We start from the raw sequence: 18,826 nt of genomic DNA, 5'->3' as shown, positions 1-18,826 counted from the left end.
TACATTTAGGTTTTGTTTTCAAACTATTGTTCATAATGATTTTTGATTAATATAGCAGTAGTGTATCTGTATAGTGAATGCAGAGGAATACAGAACAATGCAGACACTGTCATTGTTGGAGACACTCCCCACTTTCTCACTCTCGGTGTGTGACAATTGTTAATGAATACCAGTAAAATATGTTCAAAACCGTGAGCTGGAGGGGCCGTTCTTCACTGAGACAGCGTACAATCAGCCATAACTAATATCACACTGCTGCTGGTGTAATTATTCGAGAAAGGATGTTAATTTGTGGAAAGCCTACGTCATTCATTGTTTTACATTGTTTGGAAAATGACATCTTTCCCGGTCTGTGCCACTACAGCTGTCGCTATGGTAACACACATTGTTTTGAGTAGTTACACTAATGGTTGAAACCATTTTACCGTCCATCTTGAGGAGTGTAGATGAGTTTTGGTCATCTATATACATGCCCTGTCTCGAGGTCCTCTGTGTCCTAAACACATGTAGCCTGTACATTTGCTAACAGAGGCTAAATGTTGACAAGATGCTCTTTCCCTCTCAACACGGCCTTCAAGCAGAACAAAAGAATGATTTATTCATTCAGCTACAGGCGCAGTCTCTGTCGTAATCAAATTTTCAGACGTTTGATTTTAATTAATGGCGCCTTCAATGTTATCTTCCTGTTAAATATTCATCGCAATGTGGCAGCCCCACTCGGAATCATCAAAGCGTAAGACACTTGTTTTCCTTTTTCTTTCATTCCTAGCCCCTCTGTTTCCCCTCCGCACTCGCCTTTTCTTCTCTTTCTAACAGTGTCACACTTCTCTGTGCTAACCAACACATCAGTGCATGAAGAAACGACTTCCAAAGAGAAAGGAAATCTCTTTCTTCCGACAGAAAGCTGGTGAGATTTTGCGCTCTGTCTGTTACCAGATACTATGCTCAGTTTGAGTGAAGAAAAGCGATGTTTCAAAACCGATGAAACAATACCAAAAGGTTTTTCAGATGCTGTGAGACCACAAAAACAACTTAAGGACATTTAAAGACTTTCAGCCAGGTGAAAGCTGTGCAGCTATTTCACGCTGGAAGTTACGATCAAGTCTAGAATCAGCTGCCATTGATTGATTTTGAAATATCACTGTAAGTGGAGCATTTTCTCAGCATAGCAGAACATGTAATAACATGAATCATGCATTTGGAATGTTTTTGTCTGCTTACATGATAGTTCAGTTGTCGGTAAACAATTTAAAAGACAGAGATGCTTAATTTGCTCAGATGTCATTAAATCTTATGATGTGAAACCTTGAAAATCATCATATGCAGCATAGACTTTACACAACGAGCTAATGTTTCAGAAAAAGTGTGCCTTTTTTAAGGAGAAATACAGTAATAATGTTGCTCCATCTGTTAGCTAATGTGAGCTTGAGTTAACCATTTTCTAGCTAGCTTAAAAGATTCCAGCTCTTCAGGTTTACAGTGTTGTTAGATATGCTAATGAGCTAACAGCCACCTGTCTGATGGAAAGTAATGAAAATCTTTTTCTCTGTGTTCTTAGAGGTGTGGAAAGTCACATTCATGGAAACTGTAAATTTAAGTTGTCAAGTTGTTCTAATGATTGTCCCTTTTATGCTCTAGAAAAGAGTAAAGGGTCCAAGGTTACAACTACAAAATGAGTTGGTGAACATTCTGGCTTCATGACTGTTCCTTTGTGGAAGGCACTAAAACTCCAAGTGCGACAGTAACTTTAGGCATTGAGTTAACGTACAGCTATTACGGCTCCTGTTAGAAATCAATCAGCATGAACCAAATGGAAGATAGAATATCGAGGGAGAGGAGGAGAGAGGGAGAGAGGGAGAAGGGGTGGTAGAAGTATTTAAAGCAGGTAAAGCAGGTAAAAAAAACATACCAAACTACTTAACAGAGGTTTGTGTTTTAGCTGTTGATGTTCTGTAACCCCAGCAGTTAAAATTAAAAACATTACATTACTTTTAACTTTACTTTCCAGTAAGGGAAATCTTGTGAGCCGAAGGAAGACATTTTTGGGATATGTGTGAATATAATCTGTAAATGTGACATGGTTTAAGAAGAGGTATTTATTGAAGCTTGATGCATCGAGTAGAAGAGAGACGAGCAGTACGAATCTCAACAAGTTAACCAGTGTAATGCCACCCAATTGTGAAAGCAGCTCCTAGGCAGGGCGTATAAATAGACTCACATGGCAAATGACTACAGGTCCAAATAAGGTTATTCTTCACCTAACCACATCACCTAAATGCATGTGTGAAGAGCCTATTGGGGATCTAATTATAAACATTGACTCAAGTTTTACTCAGATTGTATATCCCTGTACCTCTCTTCTTAGAGAGGGCTTCTGTATCTAATGACCCTGAGCCTTAAGACACTGGCTGTTTTATCATGCCTGTTTACCTCCTCCACCGGACACCCTGTCTGTCTTTATCTAGGAGGGCCTACACTATAACCTTGGTTGCTATGGCCACTGCCAATAGGAAATGAGCAGATGTTTCTTCGCAGAGAGATCAAACTATGGTCAAGTGACATGTGTGTGGCCTGTGTGGAGAGCCTGCATAAATGAAAGAAAATAGGCTTAATAGGAGACAATTCCTTCACAGTTTAAGTATGTCCTTATAGTTAAAAAAACACTAAGTTATTGTTACTACAGTCATGATACAGTGAAATTATATGACCACTGAAAGGTGGGGATAAAAAGAAGGCAAAAGGAATCTTGTCTCACCACTCTCTGTTTGGAGTTTGGTTTCTGCAGTAGCCACTCGATGTCAAGAGAGTTGGATGACGGGAACTGGTGGTGGCATGGTAAGGTGGCATTGTCCCCAACAACCTTCTTCATCTCCGTCTGGGCACCCACTGAGAGCAGGCTGAAAAGAACTGAGGGAGAGGAAGAGAATAGAGAGAGAGATGGAGAGAGGGGAAAAAATAGAAGAGGGAGAGATAGAGAGATGTCAGATGGGGACACTAGCTTGATCCAAACTTGAGACAAGCGGCGGATGCAGCAGATAGGAAACTGAGACGGAAGACGCAGCGAGAGATATGACCCAGAATCCCAATCACTATCTGACAGATGCTGAGATATGTCACACCCGGACATTGAAGAGAGACAGAGTGGGGATTCTTTTCACAGGAAATGAAGTTTTGTATAAGAGGTCAGAGAGAGAGAGAAGTATTACGGTGATCTTTGTGTTAACCCCTTTTGACAAGGGCAGTCAAAAAACGCATTCTTATTCACAGCAACAGCTTTGGGGAGTTGTGGCTTTGGAAAGGGAAGGTATAGAGCTTTTGACTGTTTAGGAACTGCACTGCTTGCACACAGACAATTCTGCTGTAAGACTGAAGTGATACAATTATTGAGTCACTGAATTATTCAGATTTCCTAGACTAGTCCTGCCCACTTTTAAGTCGACAAAATGGAAAGTTTGAGATAGCTTTTACAAGTGAATCATGCAACCATAATGACACAAGTACCAAAAACAAAACAAACAAAAATGCACAATCTACTCAGAGAACTCGAACTATAGTAAAAAGTAGCAATAATTATGTGTGTGCGCTAGCGAGTGACTTTGGGCATCGGCCAGACTGTCAGGGCTTGTGTCTCAGTGGGGGAGCAGCGAGGCTAATTTATTGGAGGATGCTGGACAGCCCGGTGGGCTTGAGGGGAATTAGCCAGAGGCGTCACAGGGGGTTTGCTGGAAGCAGAAGCTATGGATGGTGTGTGTGTGTGTGTGTGTGTGTGTTTGTATGCGTCTAGAGGAGGTGGTGCACTGCTGAGATACTCGACTCCCTCCACCTGGTAGAATCACTGTAAAATACTGCAGAGCTCTGCTGAGCTTACACACTCAAATGTGACAGATATTTTTGGCTCTCCAACATTTAACTTAACTACCTGCCTTTAATTTAATTGCCAAACGAGCCAGCAGCACCGGGGGATTCTGAGCGCTTAAGATAAAGTTATTCAGCCTGGCAGATGCTCATTTAGAATCATGCAGGAATGTACAGTTGTGTAAATATTGTTACATCTCCTTTTCATTGTCATGCAACTCAATAGGCGCTCAGAGGTTAAATATTTCCTCCTGTTTGCACAGAATGAATACACATCCTGATGTGGGACACCATATTTGAACAACAACTATGTACATTCACAGCTGTAATGTCTGCGGTGGAGTGATTCAATCCAGAGCTAGACATTGAAAGAATGCCCTGGTGCTCTGAGGACACAATCACATGCTGTCAGTTGTTCCACATGTGGCCAAATGTTCACTTGTCCACCCTCACAAGAGCCAACACCCTGTCCCATAAGTGATCTTTGAGCCAATGAAAATGTCAGCTCTGTGCTGTGAAAACAATGACTCAGTGCTGACACAGGACATAGAGGCAAAGAGTAGTAGATGACATCATCTGGTGGATTTCAGCAGTTCTTCAAGTTTTGTTTAAGCTCCGTCTCTACTTTGTGAGCCTTGGACTACAAATTTGAGCCGCAGGATACTCGGTGTCAGTCAAAGTTAAGGTTTCTAATCTGCATTCACCAGTTGGACGGAGAGAGCGAGCACTTCATGGTTGGAGTGTTTGTATGCCCCGTTGGAAGCGAAGGACTGACAGGATGGATTGCTGAGGTCCGTCTGCTCTGTTGGACCACCTGCTCGGTTCAAATCATTAGTCAGCAGAAAAATAAGGGCCACCCCTCCACATAGAGGAGCTCGTGGACCCTGAAGGTATCCCCGTTTATGACTTTTTAATGCAGCATTTGCAGGGTCATTCATCTTGTGGGCTCCCCACCGATATTAGTTTGGATGTCAGAGAAGAGAGAGAGAGAGCTTTGCAGTATAAAGATTATTGAAGAGGAAGAATGGTCAGACTGTGTGTGTGTGTGTGTGTGTGTGTGTGTGTGTGTGTGTGCGTGCGTGTGTGCGTAGTTGGTTGGACCTAATGGTGCACGTTAATGCTTGATGGTGGTATAGGAGTCTACTGGGAGACCTGTGCCCACTGTCTCCACTCGGCTCCTCAGGCCAACCTCTGTAATCAGTGCTCCCACACCCATCAGCAGCCCGGGGCTGAACCAGGCACTGTGTAGCAGGCCTGATAAGAAATCCCTGCTTCCTTTCTCACCTCCCACCTCATCCCTAACTGCCCACTGCTTCAACTGTAGGCTCTGTGAATGGAAGAATTCACGTGAAAGATAGATAGGGCCAGGAGACCAAGAAAAGCGAGGCATTGCAATCTTTTCCCACACAAAGTACTTGACTGGCTGACTTTAAATTGAACTTCAAACAATGACTGGAGTCATCTCGCAAAATCCAACACGGCTGGTGTCAGAAGTGTGCTTCATGGACCAACAAACAAATTGTTTGTATTTCACCAAAAACAAACATTGTAAATGTGCTCTATCTGTGATGGAAAGAGAACCGTCTTGATTTTTGCCAGAGAGAGTTGGCAGACAAATCATAGGGGGGTCCTTTTGGTTGGCATACAATCGCTGCTCCCCACTTTTCCACTTATTTATGGTCCTGCAGAGGGGCTTTTGTGCTGTGGAATGGATGACACAGTGCTCCCAAAATAAGCTTGCCTTGATCCGAGTGTGCGCTTGCATTTGGATTGGCCTCATTCACCGTGTGCACAGCTGGGACGGTTGGACTGCAAGACCCCAAAATTTGTGTCAACATCAATTATGGGGACACAACAGAATCCATCTCTGTGGTAGCTATGCAGACAGAGTATTAAAGAATTGTATCGTCAGTCATGTTTGAGTTCCTGAACTTGGCTTAAATTTGCATTAAGGTGACCCACTAAAAAAAACAGTTTGCCATATCAGCTTTAAGCTAGATAACGTTCCTGCCCATGGTGCTGTGTGAGCATTCACATGTCTTTAGGAGATTCCATAAGAACATGGGAAAGGCCATCTAAATAAACATGGCCATCTTGAGGGAGAGATAAATGTGGAGAGGACTTGTGATATGGTAGCTGGCGCCATATTCCCACCATATCCTCTATCCCTCTTTCTCCTCCATTGTATCTGCTTTTCTGAGCTCCATTTGGCTCAGCTTCATGCTTCCACTTGTGTCTAGGTTCAATCTTAACCCACAGAAAGAAAGGGAAGAAGCATATTATAATTAACAAAGGAAAGTAGGAGCTAAAACCAGAGGTTTAGAAAGAGAGAGTGAGTGTGTGAGAGAGAAGGATAGACACATTTGACAAAGTGAGAGAGAGTGAGAGGCTAGGGTGAAATATGGAGGAACCAATTTCTATGAAAAGGCCCTAGGGGGAGTTGTGCTCCAGTAAATCCGCCTTACAGAGCCCTGCAATCTTATTATAGTGTGGCCACTGAGACGGACAGACAGACAAACAAGCCAGGCCTGGATCTTTCACACTGCCCAAAGTCAAGCCCCATATCCCCTCAGTCAGCACATCGGCCTGGCTGGGGCCTTTGCCATGTCCAAAGCTTATGACCTCTGGTACTCAAACACAGCAGATCAGAAAGGGGGGAGAGGGACCAAGAGAGATAGAGGGGGAGAACAGAAAGAAATGGGTTGAGGGAGGGTTGGAGGGATGGTGCAACGCCTTATTTTGAGCACTTACTGTAAGTCACTGATGTGGAGGAAGGATTATAGCATCACAAAGGTGGTTTTAGACACAGGTTAACAGAGGCACAAAAGGAGAAAAAGAGTGGAGGTATCACTGTTTTATTCATGCTGACAATCTCCTGTTGTGTGCATTCACGCTGCTTTTTCCTGTATAGAATACATGTGCGCCCGGCTTCATTTTATGTGCATGCGTGACATCTGGCGTGTATGATGTATGCTTTATGGGAACACATGCTCTGTCACAGAGACTCTTCCACTGCTGCATATCTGCATAACAGAGATGCGAGGGACTTTCTTCCGCCGACAGTAAATCAGTGCCTCTGCACTCAAACCTGTGATTTGGATTACGGCCGTCATCAGGAATACAGACTCAAGTCACATGTGAGTAACGTGTACAGCCTCACTGCAGCAGGCAACAGTAACAATCATCTCCCACCGCTCACAGTCTGTACAAGAACTGTTATATCTTCTGTCAACTACAGGCTTATCGAGGAATACGGTTAAATGCGGGAGAAAGAGAAATGTTTGGGCTCCATACAAATTCTCCAAAATATAGGACTTCATGCATGTAACTAATAAAATCTGCCATGGCAAATACAAATACAATTCATCTGTTCTTTTTGCTGACTTAAAGCTAGCTTTTAGCTGACTTGGGGACATGCTGAGAGGAGCATAGGGCTGATGAGACAATAGTGAAATACTCACAGCTCAGCGTGTGCTGCTGTTTAAAAGGCTGCGTCTGCTCCCACCAATAGTACATTGCTCTTGTGTGACCTGAATTGGCTATTCAAATGCCAAACATATATCTTATAAATACCACCGATGTGGCACAGAGATTCACAGATAGAAGGTTACATCGTGCCCTTTCCTCTTTCCTGATGTCTTTGAGGATTTGGAGAGAGACTAGGCTTGAAACGCCATGACATCTTCAGATGTCTCAGCAGACAAGAGGCCGCCTCCAGTTGTTAGTGCAAACTGAGCGCCTGTGAAAACAACCCCCATGCACACTCGGGGAGAGAGTCCTTTATTCTTACAGCCACAACTCCCTTTTTTAATTACAGCTTCTTAAGGGGTAAGTCTCTTTCAATGTACCAAGTTATCATGCTCCATTAAAACACATGTTTTGAATATGGCACACTACACCAGTCTCCTTGTAGTTTCAAGGTCCAACTCATGAATATGTTGCTCCTGTGAAAATCAAAGGGGCTGTTTCTTTCCCTGACTGGAGGCTGGCTCTTTGAAGGGATAAAATCCCATAATCCTCCTCGCCTCACACCCAGCGACCGACGCTCCGTTCTGCTGACACGGAGCTTTTCTGGGTTACACTTTACAGTACGGTACATAGAGTCATTACCAAGGAATTACCAAGGAGTGAGGAACAAATAAGACCTAACTGCTAATTAGCAATATCTTAAAATTAGTTCCTGAATAACTCCTTCCTCATTACTTATTACTATTTTCACGCAGCCCTAGCCTAAGGTATAGCATCTCCCCACAACTTGTCATTTGTCACTACACCTTGTCATTTTTGATTCCCCTCAAGGAAAGTATCACATTCTACTGACAGCTAGTGAGTTTTTACTGACATTGTATCATTTACTGATGAATGACACCAGCCAGACACAGCCAAAAAAAAAAGAAATTATATTCAGATCACATCACCTCGATTCACAGCTGCACCACAGGCCTATAATTATATATAACTATACAGACATATACAGTTAAGTCATCATGAAGTAATGATGAAAATATCACTTGAGAGGAAAACTAGAGGGTTGTCCTGTTCACGTTCATCTCTGATGAGGTTTCTAAGAAGTGTGGTTGGAGCAGTAATGGGTGGGTTTGAGGAGGAAAAGATGGAAGGGAATCATTCCCACGATAATCCCTTGAACCTGGAGGGGGTGAGCAAATGGGAAAAGAGAGGGAGGGCCAATGGGAATGGGAAAAGAGAGATGAAATACCACTGAGGTCTGAATAATGTAAGGCCGTGTGGTAAATGTTCACCTCGTGGTGCTCTTATTGCCTTTATTAGCATCCCTTTCATTGCTTTGTCATTGCCATCATGCAGAGCGATAGGGACGCTATCCTACTGACAGATCAACAAAATAGATCCGAAATTAGTTTAGCGACAAGCACTTTTAATTCCCCCAAAGTATTCTGCATTTTCCCTCTACAAAATGAGGAAGTAGGGAGACGATGGGGTGAAAAAAAGCTAATTACACCATGCCCCGAGGGAGGGAGAGTCAGTGAAACCTGCTTACAGTGCTATACTGTACATTTTATCAACACTGCATCTGGTGCCGTCACCCGCACTCATGGGTGTAGCTGTCCAAGATGCTACGCCTGCTCCATAAATCTCCTGGTTTTAGCCTGTAACGGTCCAAAGAGCACAGAGCTTCTCATAAGGGGTTACACTTTGGTCCGTCATTCTCATGCAACGCTCTCGCCAACCTGCACGACAAATGCTGCTTGTCTGCTTGCTTCTGCCATCCCTGTACGAGTTTACTATTCTGGGTTTTGGTTCTCAAAATAATGAGAATAAGCACAGTACACATTTACAGTGTATTCAAAAAGAAAAGAGACACTGCACATTAGTGTAAGCAGTCTGACATTTAATTCTTTCCACCCTTACGTGGCTTTTGTAAAAACCACAGCACGACACGTGACCAAGTGGAAAGAGTGACAAGCAAGAGACTTAGACGAACTCCACAAAGAAAACAGTGATTGTCATTGGCTGGAAGTTTTTTCTTTTTCTTTTTTAATTAAAAACCAATTCATCATTTTGGAAAGGATGGTCCCCATTTAAAATGTTAATTACAGCAATGCATCTTAGAGACTTCAGCCTGACTTGCAGAATAATCTCCAGAAGCTTGTGTGTTGTTAAACCGTTTTACGGAGTTACATTTGGCTTCAAAAATACACCATTCAAGACATTTTTCCTCCCTTTAATGTGTTGAGACTAAACAAGGTCCAAATGTCAAATGGTCTGTTTTGCACCAGATAACACGCTTCAGTTAAATGGGGCTTGGACAGTGACCTCTCTATTATGCAGCAGCAAGGGATCCTCCCAACATCTGGCAAAGCTTAAACAAACCAGCGTGTGTGCGCACTCTCTCTTTGTTCTGCATGAGCGTCTCCGAATCTGACACTGTACGGAGAAACATGCAGCGAAGAGTAGAGAGAGTTAACATCTCTGCAGAAACTTATAACTGAAGCTGTGTGAGTGAGTACATGTGTGTGTGTGTGTGTGTGTGTGTGTGTGTAAAGGGCACATGGGCCCTGGAGCACATGCACACAGCCTTGAATAAACCTGCTGTCCCCGACTGAGAAAACACATTTTAATGAAGGACAGAGGAGAGTGAGTCCTTTGACATATTAAGACATCCACATAAATCCAAAAAAAAAAAAAAAAAAACTTAATTCTGGAATGAAATATTTCTTTTTGTCAAGGACATTTTGCTGAAACTCGTTCCCACTAGCTAGGACTGAAGAGAAAACAACTCCTCGTTTTCAAAGCGGCAAGTCAGCGAATTGGGCTATCAAAAGAAAACAACTCCAAATCAAGTTAGAAAAATTATATTTACTTTGACATAAATCAAATTTCATTTCCCTCACAAAGAAAACTTTCCCTCCATTCCTGCACAGAACATTTTTCCTATTCATTCGTTTTCAACAAGCTTTTGTCCCAGGGCTGAGCTTATTCTTGGTCTGTGTGGCATTAAGGTATTTTTGTTGCCTTGGCTTTGTGAATAAGAACGGAAAATATTCATCACAGAGCTCTCCAGTGTAGGTACAGACACCACAGTATAGACTGCACAGTGGAATGCTGTTCTTCGCCGAGTTCAAGCTCTGTTTGACCCCGCAAGGCTGACAGATGGTGTGGTGAGAAACAAGATGAGCTGTATTCATTAAAACACTGTAGAAGACAGGTTTGCCTGCTGCTGATCAACTTAAAGCTTTCCTGGTGGGCATTGCTATGGCATGATATCGTATCAGCTAAGCCCTGTTGGAGTTCGGACAGATGGGCTAGCGATGATATAAACAGCCATAATGCCCACACTGCACATATAAACAACCTTTTTTTCTCCTACAGCTTTTCGCGGTACATCAGGCAACCACGGGTTTCTGTTCCCCGGGACACAAAATGCTCCTCAATTTCCCCGGTTATTTATGTGGTCTAATCTCAATGTGGCCGGCAAGTATGTGAGCGAACTCCTCTCACATTGTTGGAGTGGCTGGACATGGGTACTGACCTCAGCGGATCAATACTTAATAAGCTTTTGTGCTGCCAAGTCCATTTTGCTGCAATCTGCAATTTTTTATGTCCATTAGGTTGAAAAGAGAGCTGACTAGGTGTATGACCACAGGAAGTGGAATGTATCGTGGTCGCCCGGGCTCTTTCTGATGATGGATGCTTCACAGTAGTGTGAGACCGATGAAAACTTCAAATACTATCTAGCTCATGCACTATAAAGTATTACACCCCTGACTTTTATTAAATGCAATTCAGTTCCCCCATGGTGTTTCAAAGAAGCATTTAACAACTTGTGGGAAGACAATAAAAGCCGCAGTAGGCTGTATGGTTAAGTTTGTTGGCACGTGACGAGCAAGTGGAACGGGAGGAAAACAAGCCTTGAGCTAGCGCTATATTTGGAGCAGCACTAAACCTCAGCTATAGAGGCAGTGTATGTACCCCCAGTCTGGACATGGAAGCACCACATTTTGGGAGCTCATAGTCGGGAGTGTGCAGGGATTCTGGGTGCTCTTGTTCTTGTTCTTCTACTTCTCTTTCTTGCCTCTCTGCGTACATGGATTTAATTCCATTATTTGGGTCACTGCGATTATTTGTCACTGTCTAAAGTCCAAGATCACTTGGGGTTAGACGGTGAAGCCTCTCTCAGAAAAAAACGATAATTTACTTCGCTGGATCCACGGGAAAATAGGAACTGAACACAACAGAGCAGCTCCCATGTTGTACATTTCATCAGTTAATTGAAAACAGACGGGACGCTAACTCCCTCTCTCCATCCGCCCAGCACTGCGTCACTGACATATTAGTGCTGTCGCCAGTCCTATGGTATGCATCTGACATATCATTTTACTTGATCGGTTAAGCGGAAAATAACAAAGCAGGGGACTCCTTGTACACAAATCAGGGATGATACTGTTACAGCCGCTCACACTGTGGCTGCTGCTGCTGCTGCTGCTGCTGCTGCAAAGGACAAAGAGGTAACCTATCCATCCAAGCCCGTGACTAGGAAGGACATGTCGATGGCTGCCATTTCCCCAGAGGTGAGCAGATGCCACGCCTGTTTTGGCAGCTGTATACTGAAAGGTGTTGACCGGTGGGGTAGCTGACGGAGGCAGAGTGGTGGGTTCATGATGGCCGGGGCGGTCAACAGGGGCTGCAAGGCTTCCAGGAAAGGCCTCACTTAGGCTCATTTAGGAGAGCTAATGGACCAACCTACCATCTGTCCTTATGATTAGCCAAGCCCGTTCATGCAGGATACTAACCTTAATCACCTGCTGCACACACATGCATAAAGCACACCTCGAGTACAGTATATTCATACTGTAGGTGGAGTGGAGAGCAAGTAATCACAGAATGGTATGTGCCTGTGGGCTGCGCCTAATCAAAAGCAGCTTTTCCATAAAGAATGTACATGGAATGCTTTTATTTTGACAATGAAAAATAAAGCAAAAGACATATTAACTTGTTAAAGGTCGGCCAAGAAACATGTGAATGATGTAGTTTTAGATGGTTTGATTGAATCCCTTTGTCCGTTCCTGAAAAGGATCACCAAATAAAAGCCTAAGCACTTTGTAGCTTTTCTTAAGTAACCGGAGTTAGTTCCTGCCTGCATGTTGCAGGTTCCTAACAGTGATAGAAAAGCGCACACAGACACACACACACACACACACACACACACACACACACACACACACACACACACACACACAAACATGTAGACATACTCCTCCAAACAAATACGCCTGGCCTTTGTGCTGCTCAGCACCACTTCTTCCCACCCCCCCAAGTGTCTGTAAAAGGAATGCCCACGCAGCCACATCCGAGGGCGGAGAGAAGATTGAAACCAGATGAATGGAGCTTGGGTACAGCCTGCTCGCCAGGCCCATATTTCACTCCCCAAAGCCTGATTAAAACGAGGTGCGGCTCTAGCTGGGCCGAGGCAGCTTACTCGGGCTCGGAGAAGGACATTTGCTCGCAGTGACACCCCGGGCGAGGAGGAGGAGACGAGGGCGAAGGTCACGACTAAAGCTTGAGCAACTGGCTCACACTGTCCCAGGAGAGGTTTCCTCGATAAAGCGCCGCCAGTTCCTAAAGTTCCACTGATAAAATAAATCCACAGTCCTCATTTAAAGGTGCATTTGATGGAATATGATTCTGCCTAAAAACAGTGAGGGATCTGTCACCTACTGTTCTGTTTTTTTTTTTTTTAAGATGGGAGTACAGCTGCTGAGGATGTTTAAAGTAGGACATTGGCGCAGAAACTGTTAGCTGATGTGCCAAAGGAAATGAGGACAATCTGCAAGAATTGTGGAGCGAAAATTATTAGCACCAATGAAGAAAAGTTAGATACTGTATGGATTACAGGAAACAAAAAAATCCATGATACTACAAAGACACATTTCATTTTTGTTAATGTGATTCTAAGATATAAATCCATGTTTGAGTTATAGAAACATTAATATGCCTTTTTTTATTTTGACAATAGTGGAACCTATTTTGATGCCAAGAAACCTTTCAAAATAATGCCCCTTTGAGAATGTGTGCTATTGGGAGTATAGCGGTCCTATAAAATATCACATAACCCATAGAGAGCATTTTACTTTTAAGTTAGTAGTGTGCATGTTAGGAAGAAATCCTGAATACTCACAGGATATGACTGTGTTTTCAAGATCTCTGAGGCATAATGTTCATGGTTGCGTCCAAAGACATTACAGTCAGTGTTGAGCAACTTTAGAAACTTTCAGCAAGAATTTACTTGGAAAGAAGGAAGTGAAAAACAGCCAAACATGCCACGTGTTGTTTCCTCCTGCCTCGACCAGTTAGTGTGCTCACCCAATGAGCGTGTCTTTTCACCAGAGGTCATGTCATTGTATATGTGTGTGTGTGTGTGTGTGTCTGTATGTGTGTGCGTAAATGGAGGGAGAGGGTGTCATTTGCATTCTTTATGAGTAAATGTGTGGAGCGAGACAGCATGAGAAAGAGACAGAGGGGGGAGTTTGGGTGCTGTAGAAGGTGTGTGTCTGTGTTTGTGTGTGCAGCTCAACACTTGTGTTAGTGTGACTGACTGATTAGCGGCTTGTTTTCAGCGACTGTCTGCATTCGCCTCTCCTGAGATAGCAAGGCATAGTGGGAGAATTTCGTACTATTTTCCAGCGCTGGTTGCTTTCTCTTTCCTTCCCATGCAGCTGGTAGGCCACACTCTCGACTCGATGCCAAACGCACTCCCCTCTATCCCCCTGACATTTTAGCTATGTTACCGCTGAGAGAGTTGTGGCTCGCCTGCCTGCCGCCTGCCTGTACACATGAGTAAATAAAGCCCAGCTCATTTCATTTGGCCATAATGTGTAATCTACATTTGCTTGGTCAACGAGAGGTTAATCTCATTACCTTGTGCTAAATGGCATGCTCGGGCATCCTCTGACAAGACGAAGGCTAGACACAAGTTAATTAAAAGAGCAATTAAAAGAAGACAGTAAGTCCCACTGAACTGTGGTAATATGTTAGTTCCCTTGACACAAGCACAGTGATGTTGAATACCACTATTCTACTGTAGTCTGTCACTAATAACAAACCACTCTTCATCACAAAGGAGACCAGTAATAGCGGAACAATAGAAAAAGCTGGCATGAGATTAGCTTGTTTTGTGGTTGAACATGTGCTTCAAACTAACCTTTAGCACTGGTTGTGGTTTACCTACTGTGTGACGCCTTATTAAAAACAAGCCTAACCACAATACACAGACACACACACACACACACACACACACTTATTACAGCAGTTAATCAAGTCCAACAGGTTGTTAAAAATCTGACATGCAATTAGTTGAGATTGAACTGGAGCAGATTTAAATGTCATCAATGGTGCTTTGTGTTTGAATCTGCCTGGGATGGAGTCAAAACATAGTTTTGATCAACAAACAAAAGAAAATAGAAAAGATTATAATTTGTTTTATTTTGTTGTAAATAACAAGAGTTATTTTTGTACAAACTTTCTCATAAAGTCATTTACATAATCTGTACTTTTTTTCCACAGATTTATCCTTGAACTTATCATAAACTGATTTAATCACAGAAAATGTGTTTTAGATATGCACAACAATATGGCCAAAAATAGTCAAAGTCATAAAAGTGAACCTCTGTGGAGAAACAGACAGTATTGTATTTGGATATTCAACCCTCTTCCTCATGTACTGGTAAAAAACCTGATTAACTTTATTACCATAAGGTAGGCAATCTATTAGTAATCTAACAAGACCAGGCCAAAACCTAGAATATGGCTTGACTGTGTATGGTCAATGTGTAAAATTGAGGACATAGTTGAAAACTGTCGTGGAACCACTTTAAAACAGCTGACATCATCACATCATATTTGCATTCTGCCTAGTGTCGGGTGGCACTGACACTAGGCAGAGTTTTGCTTCTCTCTGACTCTCTGAGCTCACATATACAGACAAATTTACAATAGGGTGGCAAGGTGCCTGCCTGACCATGTTTGGCACCAATACATGGTCCAGTTATATACTAGGTTTACACTCAGCCATGTTTGGAAAAAAAAAAAATACTCGAAATCTAGCATCAACTGTGCTATATGGCAACGCTGGAAGCTGTAAACGCCACCTTAACAGACACTGTTGGCGCAAATTCATTTTGAAAGAACACCAAACAATGGGGGAAACTCCAACTCAGTCACGTGGCATTCGGATGACCAATGGTGGAAGCATGATCACTCAGTCGGTCAGTCATTCAGGGACTTCACGATTATAGGGCTGGCTGCACTGGTCCAATCAAAAAATTACAAACATTCATTTATGCTTTATTTCCTTTGTAAAACAGCCTCCCTTCATGAATTTTCATGATGGACCATGACGCAGGATTTACATCATAAAGATTTACATCATCCTGAAATCTAACTCAACAATAATTCTCCCTCTACGACATCTCTATGAGGGCCGTGAGACACATTTCAGTGTTCTGTGTCCTGTGTTAGCATACAGGAAAGCGGGGGAGCTGGGGATGTAGCCTGCTAACTGCCTGCCCTGTGGGTACTACTACGGGCTCCAGCCTCCCTCCAGATGAATCATAAACAAGTCCCATGGCCTCAGTGACTTAATCCCCTGTGACATCGCCACAGGGAGATGGAGAAAAAGGGAGCGGAGAGAAGGGAAAACATGCCCCGTGCTCAACTTTCAAGTGAATTAAACATTAGGATGAATGTGTATGAGGTGTATCTGAGGATATATGCCATTGCGTCGAGGTAGCAATTTAACACATTATAGCATCTGGATGTCGGGGTGGATATTTTGGTGGGTTGGGGGGCAAGAGGACTTTAATTTTTGCTTGGTAGAAGGAGCAGTCACTTCATCTCAGGCTTTACCTTGGAGCTCCCTCTTTTTCCTCTATGTGTGTATTATGCTAATTCATGTCCCACAGTCCTTTCATTTAAATTTGGCCACACAGCTTAAGCTCGGGTAGTCTACAGAGTGTGGCAGCTAAAGCTATAATCAACATCGTGCTCCTTTTAGGCATGAGAAAGCATACCCAGGAGGGAGCAATAAATGGATTTATTTTAGGAACTAGAATGTAGAATCTTAGTTAGGGCCAGACATGCTAAGTGCTTTGTCCCTTATGCATCAGCCCTTGGGCAGTATTTCCTTCCTAATTAGAAAAAGAACAAGGTGCTGAGGAAAACGTTATAGGCAGTGCGTTCTAACAGAGGTGGGAGAAGCACCGGCCTGGTGGTGTATTTTGTTTCTCTAAAAGTTTGGGAAATGATTCTCACTTTGCTGGCACTCTGCAGGTTGTGCTGATGCAGGAGCTTTTGTCTTGAGATTAATGAAAGATGTTTGGCTCTTTGGCATTTTGGATCCCACACAAAGGTTAAAAAACAGCCTCTGACCAGTGAAAGGTTTATGTGGTGCACCATTGAGAACGTTCTGCTCACACGGGGAGGCAATTCTTCCATCCTACACTTTCTCTTCCATTTTTACCAAAACAACAAATAAATAAAAAAGTGAAACTCTGCTTTATTTCAAACATTTTTCTCTCCCTACATCTGCCTCTTTCCCTCTGGTGCTGACAAATTTGATTATAATGAAAACCATTATGTCAAATTTTAAATTTTAACATTATTAGTATAGTATTAATAATATTTTTTCTTTCCACCGGGTGTGTGCTTGTGTCCCTGTGCTGCATATTCCAGCATGCTGACACTTGACATCTGATGAATGTATGTTTATGTCAGGAGAAGGCCTCAGTGTTAAGCAACCTGAATCTTGTTTTAGGAACTTAGAACAACGGGTTCAAACTTCTGACCAGCAGGCGATGGGATTCTCCCTGTGAATGAATTGTGAGAAACTCTCTAAAAAAGAAGGGGCTATAAGAAGCAGATGTGGACATCAAATCTTACTTGACAATATTCAAGATTAGCATAGAACCTTCTTGCATGATTAGACATATTGAAAAGTGCAAATCCCTCTGGTTAGACTGGGAGACTCTGAGGAAGAGTGTTAAAAAAGACAACTTGTCCCACTGCATGTGATGCCCTGCTGAAGAAGCCATGTGCCACTGGCCGCACAGCATCTCAGATCAGACTGATCTCTGCTGTGAATTACACCGCACAGGCATCTCAAAGCCCAGACTGCATCCCCACGTGTCTGCTCTCACATGGAAAATGGTAGAGGCTACCACCACCAGCTCCACTGCCCTATCCCCCACCATCATAATCTATCTTACATCTCTCTTATCTCTCAGCCTTGCTGTACATCAGAACTCATGGGGACCACACCCAAACACACACAACACACAAACAGCTATTGTCGTGAAAAGCCCACTTTTTGCCCCTGCATGGCGCCTGCTCAGCCGAGGGTATATAATGCCTGTGCCATGCATGGCTGGACCAACGCCAGGACGATGACAATGTTGTCCCCTGAGTTCAGAAGAAGAAACTGTTCAGACATCTCAGCTTTGCTCCTATGTGCCACATGCTGGCGCGGTACATCCCGAACCATTAATTCCATCTGAAGCGGTATCAAGCTTTGAGTAAAAACACCACAGCTGAGATCAAGGTGATGAGGCAGCCTTGTTAAAAGCAAGGCCACATAAAAAAGCATCTTTATACCAAGAGTAATATCAAACAAATCTGTGGGCAATCAGACTGGGCTCCAACCAAAGCTGTTAGAGACTCTTAACAGATGCTCAGACAAAGATTTAAAGATCCATGTTAAAATTCATCTAATGGTGCAGAAGTTGAGGAAATTTAATTTGCATCCTAAATAAATGAATTTGGAGTTTGGAGCCTGATCTATCTTATTATACTTTCATCTCAACATGTATTGAGGAAACTCCTGAAATAAGTGAAACTGCACTGGAAAACAAGTGGAGTTATCCTGCCGGCAGAATTCAATTATTTCAAATAAAGTACAATTTTAAGGCGAGACATGAGATGAAAAGACTTAATAAAAATTGCATTCTGCAGATCCATTTGCAGCAGACATGTGTTTATTTATCCCAATGCAGCCAATCAGGAACAATTTATCTCCCCTTATCCCTGGTGGATTAGGTACTAATCTGTTTGCTGAGGGGAAAAGGAGAGAGAGGGGGCGAAAAAAAGCTCTTCCCTCTCATCTTCCCCATATTAATATTTCTATTAGTGGTGCCTTCCAGTGATGCGATGTGACACTTGTGGCTTCGCATGAGAAGCCAGGCTAATAGAGGGATAGCAGAGGAGGTCAGTGAGAGGGACAGAGGATTTTGTTCCACCTGAGATCTGCCACTGCTGGTTGTGTATGTGCGGCGCGCATGTGTGTACATGCATGTGGCATAATGCATTCACAGTGCGTGTATCGGTGCACCTACATAATCATTTGGGATGTGCACATATGAGAGTAATATCTGCTGGACTTGTTAATGCAGATGTTCATTCGGTGTGTAAGCAGTGCGATCAGGGCTGCACCGTATGCTGATTA

The 18,826-nt window shown here is 43.1% G+C and overlaps 1 protein-coding gene across 1 annotated transcript in view; it reads right to left on the bottom strand.

The window, feature by feature from the left end:
- clmpb (CXADR like membrane protein b) overlaps positions 1-18,826 on the bottom strand; it is a 67,354-nt gene that overhangs the window by 15,444 nt on the left and 33,084 nt on the right. Inside the window, exon 2 of the mRNA XM_056373788.1 lies at positions 2,756-2,907. Within this exon, the coding sequence (XP_056229763.1) occupies positions 2,756-2,907 (152 nt within the window). The remainder of the gene's footprint in view (positions 1-2,755; positions 2,908-18,826) is intronic.

This window comes from Seriola aureovittata, chromosome 4, assembly GCF_021018895.1.
Source record: "Seriola aureovittata isolate HTS-2021-v1 ecotype China chromosome 4, ASM2101889v1, whole genome shotgun sequence".
Lineage (NCBI taxonomy): Eukaryota > Metazoa > Chordata > Actinopteri > Carangiformes > Carangidae > Seriola > Seriola aureovittata.
The sequence above is the reverse complement of the archived record's forward strand: the minus strand, read 5'-3'. Positions and strand labels throughout refer to the sequence as shown.